Here is an 11,973-nt window from a genome sequence, read left to right as displayed (position 1 = left end):
GATTTTCAATGAGCATTTTATTTTGGTTGTGCATGTATCTTCTCTTGCCCGAGGAGATTTTTTTGCCTTTGTGTACAAAACTTTCACTGTCCATTTTGGAGTTAAATAAAAATGAACTTTCATAACCTCTGCCACTTCTGATCACCATTCAAAAATGTCACTTTACACGGAAAAGCCAGAAGTAATTGAGATAAACAGACATCTGTACATTTTAGTCATTCATTTAGAAAACATCTGTATCCATCCATGCAATGTTAAGACTATAAGTAACTTTGCAGTTACATCTGAGCCCGTTGCTGTGGCAACAAGGTAGTCTTTATCTCCCACGTGTATTCTATCAATTTCTTTTTTTCTTAAAGCAGCTTCCTGAAATGAAAAACAGAGAAGGAATGATTAAGCTCATCTCTTTCAAACATTGGATTCAAGGCTTATATAAGACAGCCCTTACTGCTTTCCAGCTGTGGAAAATTCAGACGCTGATGCTTTTCAAGATGAAAAAATGAACTACTGACATGGAAAAATGTGAACTGCTGTTATTTTCAATTAAAAAAAATTACAGCTGAAGATCTGAGAACATAAGTTGTTTGCTACTGTAGCTATTTTTAACAGAATCCCAAGGAATTTTACTACAGTATCTTTCAAACTAATTCAGCAAGCTGTGATTTGCTGCTTGCTACAGTGGGAGTTCATGAGAGTGTATATGCTAATAATTAATTCCTTGATGACCTTCTTCTTGCTTAGCTTACATCAATGCACACAGCTCAGATTGGTTAATTGTTTGGAACTGTAAACTTTCTATGATGGTAGGAGCCCACCATACCAGACAGGATCGTACTAGTGATCTGTTGGGTTTTGGTTTAGTTGCCAAGATAAACTAACGTGCTTTCAAAATTTCTATTTTAAGTAGAACACTGGGCAATGGGAAACACATTAGGAGAGTTAAGAAGGTTCTATCTATGCTTTCAAGGACCTAAACTGATGTTAGAGCTCTGACACCCATTAACTTTGGGATTCCTCTTCACTGTTTTTAACATATTTTCTGGGGTTGTCTACTTTTAACAGTGATTATTAAGTATTTTTAAAGGGTCGAACCTCTTCAAAAATAATGTTGAAATCCTAGCCTTTAGTGTCCCAGAGTTTCTAGACCCTTAAAAAATACTGTAATGTAGTAAATGCCACAGGAGAAAACATCAAAGGAGTTAGATATGCAGACAAGACATTTCACTCACATTTGATGCTGCCTAACAAACTCTGCAAACTGACGATCTTTAGCGTAGAGCTCTATAATTCGAATTCTGTCCTGAATCTCCTAGAATAGAAGACACAGAATTGTAAGTACATAATAGAAACTACAATACTACTGAAATAGCTGTTTTCTGGTTTTTGGAAAATAAATCTCCTTTGCATTGCTGCTGCAAGGAGTAGAGCTTGAAACTGTGCACTCCGACACTTTGTGGGGTTTTTTTTGTTTGTCTGTTGGATTTTTTTTGGTTTTTTGTTTTTTTGGTTTTTTTAAGTGAAGCACTTCATCTGAATTCAGTAATACTTTACTTTTCAATCAAAACCAGTGTTTGGACAGAATGTGTTATTTCAACAGGCTTTAACAAACCATTTATCTCTCACAGATACTTTGCCTACTATTTCAGTAGTATTCCAGTTACATGGTGGATTCACTCCTCTCACAATTTCTTAAGGATATGTGGTTAGTTCCAGGATGTAAATAAAGCCCTTCTTTTTAGCTTTCTAGAGTAAACATTGGATACTGTGTATTGAGGAAGAAAGGAGAAGGATGTGATCTAACTTGCAGGTTATTGAAAGACCTAAACTTTAAAAAACATCAGAAAGTACCCAAAACAAAAAAAAAACTGTGAAAAGACCCGGATGTACCAGTTTTTCACTGTGTAACTCCTCTTACATAAGATAGTTAGCATTAAAAGGTAAAGGTTGTGTTGAGCAACACATTAAACCTCCCCAACTCCCGTGAAGTCACTTAAAGAGTCAGCTCCTTTTTTATGTGAAATTCATTACGGGTCAGAACAAACCCATTCCTTTCTCTGCACCTAAAAGCAAGCAGGGAAAAAAAACCTTTCTGTCTTCTCTTAAGTAGTTGCAGCAGTCATAGCTGCATTTTGTTTATCCAGAGCACAGACACTGGGGAAAGACTGGGCCCACCTCGGAGGTTAGAAGTGTGGAATAAGATTACTGCTTACATGATCTTTCCCATGACACTATGAAAATAAGATCATTTACCTCCTTAGTAAGCTCACTGTTTTCATAAATGTGCCTGATCTCTTCACTGCTGTAGTCTGTGGATGTCTCTGCACTGGTGGAACTGTAGGACGTGAGCTGAGGATATCTCCGGTAATAATGGCTGTAGCCAGTCGTATCACTTTCATACATGGGGTTGTATTTAACTGCATTCTCAATGGACGAGAGGCTGTCACCCTGCCTGGGGGAGCAATAAACAAACTGTGAGCTTCTCTGCAGCCTGGAAGGGCAGCAGATAGACTCAGGAAGCCTGGCATTTGGAGGTGCCTGCACATCCTGTTGCTTGTCAACTGTGTGATATAAGACTTAGGACAGAATTATCCTTATTGCAGCTGATGTGTTCTAAAGTATTAGACGGTGTCACTTACCCCTGTGAGTCACCGCTGTCACTCTTCGTATACTGGTCTCGAAGGGTCCTGGCCAAGAAGAAGATGACAGCAGATGCCACAAGAAGAAATCCTGCCACAGAAGCAATTGCAATACCCACAACCAGTGGCTCAGACACATATTCTTCACAGTGCTCCCCCCTGTACCACCAGTTCTCTCCCACACGACACCTGCCGCAAAGAAACACAGGGAAATTAAGCACCTGCAAAAGCTTTGATTAATGTATTTAACTTCTCGTTAGGGTGTGCCCTCAGTTAAGTCACCTCAATAAATACATTTGCGTTGTTAAATCACCAATTTTCTTCATTATTATTATTATTATTGCGAACATTCTTTTTGGTATAGAATCATATAACAGTTTTGCTTGAAAGAGACCTTCAAAAGCCATCTAGTCCAAACCCCTGCAATAAGCAGGGACATCTTCAGCTACACCAGGATGCTCAGAGCCCCATCCAATCCAAGTGTGGGGCATCTATCACCTCTCTTGACAACCTGTTCCAGTGTTTCCCCATCCACAATGTAAAAAATTTCTTCCTTATATCTAGTCTAAGTCTACCCTCTTTTAGTTTAAAACCTTGTCCTATCGCAACAGGCCTTGATAAAGAGCTTGTCCTCATCTTTCTTATAAGCCCCCTTTAAATATGGAAAGGCCATAGGAAGACATCCTAGGAGCCTTCTCTTCTCCAGGAGGAACTACCCCAATTACTGAATTTAATGAATATAGGTAAAAGAGTAAAAGGGTAATGTATTTGTGATGGAAAAAGTCACTGGTTTTTGCAGTTTAGAGTATCCCGTGATTTGTTAAAACTGGAAGGTGTTTAGACTAAGTAAAAAGTCCTGCCTTGCCTGAGCCTTGCATGTGACATATCCAGTACCGTACAACTGATATAGCAGTTGCCTTTATCATCTTGTAACGTAAATACAAACGAAGGTGTGTTAACTGAGCAAAATGTTATAGTGCAGTGAACTCCACAATGGTTTGTTAAATAGATACACAAAATAAATGATAGAAAGAAGTGTATGTTCAAGATTGTATCTTTGGAATGGTTGCCCAAAACAGTATTCAGTATTCCTGCCTTACTTCGGTTTTAAACATGAGAACTTTAATGTTAATACTGACCTTAAATACACCAGGAAAAATAATATATTTGCATTATGTGTGTTTGGGAGTTTTTACTATAAAAACTCAAGGAATTGTAAGGTGGTATGACACAGCAATGAACCTTATCGATAAGAAACATCAGTAAATTAAGTTTTCTAACATAATTATCTGAAATAGTTTCTGAAAGTAGCAAGCAATACTTCAGGTTTTTTTCAGAAAGTTCTTAATAAATACAGACTGGAACATGCTGGATTTCAGATACTTACCTGCTTCTAATTAACACTATTATACAAATATTATCAAAGTTATAATACATCTGTGATAGTACCCATTTTTATAGTTTTTAAAATTTTTTTCTTCTGTTAAATACTAGGACTCTGACTTGAAAGATGTTCTAGGTAAGCTTTAAAAAGAAAAATCACATGAAATAAATAATAACTACTAGTAATAATATTCTTCTTTGCAATAATTCTCTTAACTTTTGCTGATAGGTATATTTTGCTTTTAAAAATAGACTGTTAGTTTGCTTGAAAATTAAAAAATTAAATGCAGTGTCAGCAGCAGCATCAATTTGTCTGTATCTTGTACTAAGTCTTTTCCATTGCCTGCAAAATACAGCAATCCTGTTCAGATGCATCTATATCTTTTTTTAAGCAAAAATTTGAAGTATAGGGCCTGTGCCTTGATCCTTTTGTGAATCACAAATGATTTTTGCCAAATGTCCAGTATTTACTCTTATAATTTTTTCTTAAATGAAAGCATTATATTTAAAATATTTGTTCTCTATCAGTCTGCCTTTCAGGGATGAACTTTTGTGATGAAATTAACTCCTATATGTTATATGACATTATCTAACACTCTGCTACTTCATAGAACCTCTGGAGATAAATTCTGTCCCCAAAGGTCAATGCAAATGATTTGAACAACTGTGTGTGCAACCATTTTTTCCTAGTTAGCTAATTTCCTGATGTTTCTATTCTATTAATCTGTTACTGTCTCATTTCTGATATATACACAGGAAAACTAATGTTAATATTGGGACTTGCACACAGCAGCATAACATGAACGATAATATCTACTCACTTGTTATACATTATTGTACAGAATTTTAGACAGATCTTGTAGAATGCTACAACACAGGAGACAATAAAGGGTTTTCATACTGGAAGCACAACTTCAAACAGCAGGATGACCTACCTACAGATGGCCCCTTGCCCAGGGCTTATGTCACACTTCCCATCATTCAGGCAGAAGTTTGGTTGCAGATCACAAATGCTGTTGCACGGCAGCCCGTCAATGCTCAGGTAGCCAGGGTTGCAGACACACTCAGCTTCTCCACTCCAGCGATTTACTAAGCACTCAGAGAATTCATTGCAGGCCTGGAACTTGCAGGGATCTGCTTGCTCACCTGACAATACATAGAGCAGAATGTATTAATGATAGAGGAGAACCTTAATTGAGGCAAAGTGCTGCCTGTCTGCTGCCATTTTCTCTAATGGTCTCTTAGTTAATCCACAAAAATCCAGTGTGCATCTTTCCCAAGTAACAAAAGGTTCTGCTGAGGTGAACAAGCACTAGCAAGTATTCCTCTGTCTGCACAGTGCATGCCAGTGCCACGGAGAAGACCAACAAAACAATCAAAAAACCAAGCATATAAAGTGATCTTTTTCTTACTTTTCTCTCTCTGCTGGAACTATATTTTGCAAATGAGTAAAACACAGCTGAACTCCAGCATTTCTTGTTACAGAAAACCTAGGCAGCATATAGGGAAGGGCAGTGGGACTTTGGGCACTCACCATCTGCTATGAGGGGATTTGCCCTTTTGTCTGCAAGGAACACAAGCTTATAGCATTCAAGAGATCTCACTTGTATCAAGCTTAAGAGGCTGGCATACACCTAAAGGATCAACATCAGAAGATTTCTTCATGCTAATTAGACCATCTTTTTAAGAGAGCTACCTGTGAAGAACAGCTACCATTTGCCAACAGGTCAGCACTCTTGTTTTTCTCTAACCTTAAAACAGGCAATATTTTCGAGTTGCTTATATGGTAAACTACTGGCTAATTGGACAGAGAAAAAAAACTTTCTCCCTGTATCAGAGAAGTGAACCAAGAGGGCCTGTAACTATTTAGTGCAATCAAGGCCTTACCACAAGAATGAGGCAGCAGCTGTTACCTGTGCAGATGCTCACCTGGCAGCTAAACTGGCTACCACCTGTCGGAGTAACCACATGGAATAAGTTCATACCACACATGAAACTAAACAAAAGAGAGATGAGCACCACTGTTCTACCTGAGCAGGCTACTCCCTTGCTCCCCTGGTAAAGTGCAGTGGTATTGTATAGAGTATTACATGAGTCAATTTGTCTCCATAATTCTATATGGATCCCATACAGCTTGCTCTGTCTGAGTCCCACTTTTATCTTCATCTCTTTAGTCCCATAACAGATTTTTATTTGTTTGTTTAAACTCTGAAAGATTGTGTTTTTGAAGCCCAGTCTGTGAAAATCAGTGGGCAGTCTCTGAGCTGCTGGGATCCTTAGTACTTAAAGCAGAAATTGTTCTAAATGCCTTGCTTTTAAACTGCATTTCCCTGCTGTCCTTACCCGATTCCACATCCAGGGAGTATTTATCAATGGCCAGGTTCATGGTGTGATATGCAGTGTTGCAGAAGTCTTCCAGGATCAAGTACACAGCATTGGTGACATTCCGAGGCACAGGTTTGGCAAATTTCATTCGGCTGTTCACCACAATGCTGCCGTTTCTGAAGTTCAGGATTTCCAGATTCTGGAATCCCGTCAGATTTGACTGAAGGTAGGGCACCAGCTGCAACATAGGAGATGTGACAGAAAAGCTGAATCTTTGAATCTCTCTCTACTCAATTCTGTTGCACTGTTACTGCATCAGACAGCAGGAGTCTGAATGACTTTATCCAAATCCCGCAGCAAAGGCATTAAACTTTACCCAACTGAGTTCTGTGCTGGCAGCCTGCCAGGAGCCTGAGTACTTCAGGCATCTCTTAAGAGTATACCAATTGTCAGACAGTTTCTAAAAACTTATGATTCAGAAATACAGACAGTTTCTAAAAACTTATGATTCAGAAATACAGTTCTCCCTTGATCTAAGCACCAGTCATAACTGCTATTTCACAGGGTTTTTCCCTGAAGCATGTCCCACTTCCCCCTCTGTTCTTTGTTCCCTTATCTCCCACAAAAAAATATTCATTTCAGTTAGAAGAGGTGAATTTCCCAGTTAAAACTTGGCAGTTGTTGCTGTATAACTCCTGTGAGGCTTTGCTAGTCATCAGCCAGGGAAAGAACAGCTTAGCTCCCCGAGCCACCTCTTAGGATGGGTTGAATGTGTTGCAGAAAAGTTACCTCATCACTAAAAAGTAAACTAAAAAGTTCTGCTTTAGAGAGAATATTGACTAAATAAAAGACAAACATCCCATCATCTGTTTCCAGACAGAATTTTCCTGTGGGGGGACAAAAATCATATCTGTAAACACCAGTTTTGAGTTGCTCTCTGCAAGAGAGATTATTAAATATCAATGCCAACAATTTGTGTCTATCTGGTCATGAACATTTAGTATAGAAGTCATTCTTACCAGTTCCAAGAACCGCTGTTCCAATGCTTTGTATTCAGGGGAGTTTTTATTAAAGAGGTCCTCTGAAAACATCATGTTGGTAACCCGAAGACTGAAAAACACAACTAGAGCTCGGGACGGGACAGTACTGCTATAGTGAGTTTCATGTGTGGCCCAAGCCACACTGGCCATCTCTGTGGACTGGATACGAGTTGTTAGCTCCATGTGACTTTCGGTCATTCTCCTTTCCTCCTCAGTCTGCTCAGGAAAAAAGTGGACAGTGCTCACATGGTCCAGGTCTACTGAAATATCTAGGGCTCTTGTCGTTTCATCTCCCAGCTTTGTTGAGGCAGCCACAGACAATGATGTTGTGGATCCCACAGGAGGGAGATGGGATGGAAGCTCAATGGGGCTTGTTGTTACTCTCACTGTTTCATACTTCACAGCAGTGCTGAAGCTCATGGAAATGTGGTCTGTACCACCCTGCCCAGCGAAGTCCTCCAGGACAGTGGTCTGATCTATCACAGAAGGAACTGCAGTTGAAACTTGAGGGGCAGCTGGCGTTGCTAATTGCACTGTCTGATCTAAGGAGGTTTCTAGTGTTCTGTCAGTAGGCCAAACATCAGCTGGTCTCTTCACTGCTGATCCAGTAGTGTCTTGGCCTGCCAGTGATGAATCTAGGGCTTGCTGCTCCTCTGTGGAAGCATCAGGCTTTACCATGGAAGGACCTGCAGGCAGAATGGTTCCTGAAGAGCTTGTGTCCAAGTGTCCTGTTGTAGCAGCTTCCATTACATCTGACTGCTTCACTGTGTATAGTTCTTCTACCATTGTCCTGTCTTCCTTTTGGTGTTCAATTTCTTCAGAAATTATGTTCTGATCTACACTAGACTCTTCAGGTTGCTCCATACTGACAGTCTCTGTAGATGTAAGCAGATGATCTTCCGCAGACAGATCTGTGTCCTGTGGTGAGACAGGCACCTCTCCAGTTGGCATGTCTACAGCAGAATGATCCACCGAAGGCTCCAAAACCAAGGACGGTTTAACAAAAGAAGAATCATACATGCCCAGTGTTTCTGCCTGTGTAGATGGTTCCACAGATGATGGCTCTTCTGTCTGTAACAGAGGTACTGGCGGAGTTGTAGTCTCTGGAAAGACAAATATTTCAGACTCATCAAGGAAATCTTTTATATTGACTATATGTTCATTCTCATCTTTGGAAGGATCATAATCTAATTTATTCTCAGAGTTGAGAATATAGTCTAAGATCATGCCTTCAGGAATATCCTCAGTTTTGATTAACAAAGACTCATTGTCATCTTCAAGCCAGCTATCAGGACCAGGGTAAAAAACTGGTTCCAATGTTGCTTCTTCCCAAGGCCAGATACTTGATTCCATTTCTTTTCCTGAACCATCAAAAGCTGAACCAGACCCATCATCATATATAACTCTATCTCCAAGAAACATATCAGTTTCATCTTCCATAGGGGGTACTTCTAAGGGAAAAGGAATTTCTTCCACAGAGTCTGCACTGTCACTGCCCTCAGGACTACCTTGAGTTTCTTCTTCCTTCTCAGCAGATACTATTTCTTTAACATCAGTCTCTATGACTGATGAAGAGGCCACTGTTGGTGCAGGAAGCAGAGGAACTGCATAATCATCTGTAGACGGAAATTCTTCAGGCACAAGGTGAGAGGGACTTGAAGGCAAAAGATCTTCAGATAGTCCAGTATCTTCAACTATTAAAAATAAAAATAAATTTCCAATTAGTTGTTGTTTATGATAAAAAGGGTCAAACTACATTAACTTTATTATCTGTAGATCTGTATTCCACATGTTTCCCATAATATATCCTGGCCTTTGTATGCCAAAGTCAGATGGACCCATGTTGACCTGTCCCACTTTCCATTCAGATATTATATGGGCCAAGTCAAGACATTCAAAATTAATTCTATGAAATTAAACAAGCATTATGTGTGTATCATTTCCAGAAGGGATAAACAGGCATTATTAGCTATTACAAAACATTTTACCTTGGTATATTTTTCTTAAGTATATGCATACAAGAAAGGTAAAAACTAGCAGAGAAAGAAAGCCAATTTTTAGATGTTTTGAAAAGTCATTTTGGTGAACTGTAATTTGGTGAGTATCAGAAAACACTGGCATCCAAATTTAAGCTCCAGTCAATGGCATTAACTTACCATCTAAAGAACTGGGGGGTGAAAACCATTCCAGAGAGTCCTCAGAATCATGCTCTAACACTGGTGCAGGGACCAAATGAGGAGTCTGACTCCCATCCTCTAAATTCAGCCCATCAGGCAAAGAAGTGTCGTCAGCCTCTGAGGAAAGTGGAGCTTCAGGTGCCAAACCGGCCTCTGAGTCCACGGATTCTGGTCTTGGCTGGATTTCACTGTCACTGGACTGTTCACTGTCTGAAGTGGAGTCTGGTTTGGTGTAATCAAAGGGCAAGGCATTGCTGACTGTTGATTCATCTGCTGAGGGACGTTCAGCTAGAAAGGTGCTGTCCTGGAACATAAACGTACTATTAATATTTCCACTATTACAGGGGAAACATTGATTATCTGCATTGAGCTGAAGACATAGAGGGTGTTAACAGCAGGCAGCAGCAGTCTTGTACTACTGCCTCTGTGAGAGAGCAATGCAGAGCAGCAGGAGGGGCTAAACTGGGAGGATTGGCAAATATAGACCCTTTGCTAATCGTGTGCAATATACATGTAAAATGCATGTCCTTGTGGCATATGTCATGTCCAGTCGTGTCCATTGAAAAGGGAAAGGAGCCATTCAGATTGGTTGGAGGACAACATCACTTACAGGATCAACAGATTTGGCATCTACACCCAACCCCTTATCCTTTCTTGTACTAAAAAAATGAATCTGTCCATCTCTAATTAAACCAAAGATAAATTCTGCCTGACTTCCTAAAGCACGATGAGGTTTTAGCAGCTATTATTCAGGCACGCAATCAATATGTTAATTATAATATTGCAGTTACTATGATACATAACACAGCATAGAAACAGAGCTTGAATGTATGCATGCCCAGTGATCATTTATTGGTATCTTTTAATTTTTGGGCATAAGAACCCAGGAGGGAAACAAAAACCATAATGTAAAGAAGAATGTTGAGAACCTGGAATAACTTTAGTCTCAAAGCCAAGATGCCTGTGCAGAAAAAAAAAATAAATCTATCAGCGGTAACTATGAACAACAAAGAGTATGCAGAACTAATTGTTTGGAATGTGAAAACATAATTTGGTTTTACATCTCCAGTTTCCACATTGTTTACTTACTATTTCACATCCCAATCATTATTTGATTTACAGTTAAAATAGTTAGCACATTTCATCTTTGAATATTAATCTACTATCATGGTGTCTGATGAGGAAAAAGCCAATTATGTTGGGAAAAGCTAATAAAGAGATAAGTTATTTGGTCAAGGCTACAAAAGCAAGCTGCCAGCCTAAAATTCGGGAATTAGTGTTTCACACAGACACGTGCCCACATATCAATGTGATATGGACCAAAAAAACCCATGGGATACAAAACCTGCCAAGCACTTTCAAGAAGCAGCAATTTACTAAGAACTAACCAACTGCTGATGGTGATGAGCAAAGTTAAGTGGGTAGTGGACACAGGGTTCTATAATACATATTACAGTTCAAAACCATTCTAACTATTTCTGTAGCTCGCCATTCCTGTCAAATCTCTTTCTATTACTTGACCAGCAGGGATAACAGGAAGAATCCAAACACTTTGAAATTTTACTCCTGGTTGAAATGTGGGTGAATTAAATTTTCAGCTTCATTCAAACTGTACTTGAATGCTTTGGAAACAGGCCAGTTAAAGTATTTTTATTAAATTACTTGTTTACCTGCATTGATCACATTTAAAAATGCCAGTTGTTATGCCACCACAGTCTCCTCACATTCTTTAATTTATATGGTAACAAGCAGTTGAAAATTATATATATCACATAGACATGTGCTCCAGCAATTATATTTTTTGGCAAAACTGACCACTATAAATAAACCTGTAAAAACAGTTACTATACAAAATTAGAAACAAATTACATGTATGAATTCCATAAAGAATGAATAAGGACTACCAGCAATAGCTTCTCAATACATTTTTTTTTTATGTGAGCACTTAGTTGCCAGGGATTGCACTTCATCATTTATTCGAATGTGGATAGATGTTCCTATGGCAACTAACATTATTCAAAGATTCTTGTTACAGTGCAATATATTATATTAACAAGTTTAATATCATCTTGGCAAGTTCTGGTTTTTGCTAATGTCTTTTGAAAGGCTTACAAATATGACAGATGACTGCAAACACAGAACTCCCTCCCCGATTTTCCATTTTCTGCTGCCAGAAAGGCATTGTATTCAGCAAGTCAGAGCATTCTACCTGTTACAACTCACAGAAATAACAAGAAAATATGGATTTTGAAAAATAGTCTTAATTTTGCTTTACTTTTTAAGAGATCTGTAAAACTCAAAAAAAAAAAAATTAGTGGTACCATCTGCTAGTAATTAGATAGTGAAGTCATGACAGTCCCACATTATGTCATAAGTATGTATGATAATACAAATCCAACTTATTCTCAAATC

At 38.8% G+C, this 11,973-nt stretch overlaps 1 protein-coding gene across 2 annotated transcripts in view; it reads right to left on the bottom strand.

Annotated features, from left to right (window-relative positions):
- The window catches only part of IMPG2 (interphotoreceptor matrix proteoglycan 2), a 54,589-nt gene continuing 42,616 nt past the window's right edge, over window positions 1–11,973 (bottom strand). Inside the window, exons 13-21 of one of the 2 annotated variants that reach the window (XM_064644198.1) lie at window positions 9,541–9,865; window positions 8,893–9,078; window positions 7,364–8,487; window positions 6,363–6,582; window positions 4,955–5,165; window positions 2,637–2,825; window positions 2,251–2,449; window positions 1,230–1,309; window positions 1–366 (exon numbers count right to left, since the gene is read on the bottom strand). In XM_064644198.1, coding sequence (XP_064500268.1) covers window positions 354–366; window positions 1,230–1,309; window positions 2,251–2,449; window positions 2,637–2,825; window positions 4,955–5,165; window positions 6,363–6,582; window positions 7,364–8,487; window positions 8,893–9,078; window positions 9,541–9,865 — 2,547 coding nt within the window. In that variant the 3' untranslated portion in view covers window positions 1–353. Of the gene's footprint in view, window positions 367–1,229; window positions 1,310–2,250; window positions 2,450–2,636; window positions 2,826–4,954; window positions 5,166–6,362; window positions 6,583–7,363; window positions 9,079–9,540; window positions 9,866–11,973 lie in introns of both variants that reach the window. The other variant, XM_064644197.1, reaches the window with a different exon arrangement.

The sequence above is a fragment of the Pseudopipra pipra genome, chromosome 2 (assembly GCF_036250125.1).
Source record: "Pseudopipra pipra isolate bDixPip1 chromosome 2, bDixPip1.hap1, whole genome shotgun sequence".
Classification (NCBI taxonomy): domain Eukaryota; kingdom Metazoa; phylum Chordata; class Aves; order Passeriformes; family Pipridae; genus Pseudopipra; species Pseudopipra pipra.
Note: the sequence above shows the minus strand (reverse complement) of the source record. Positions and strands in the feature narration are given on the sequence as shown.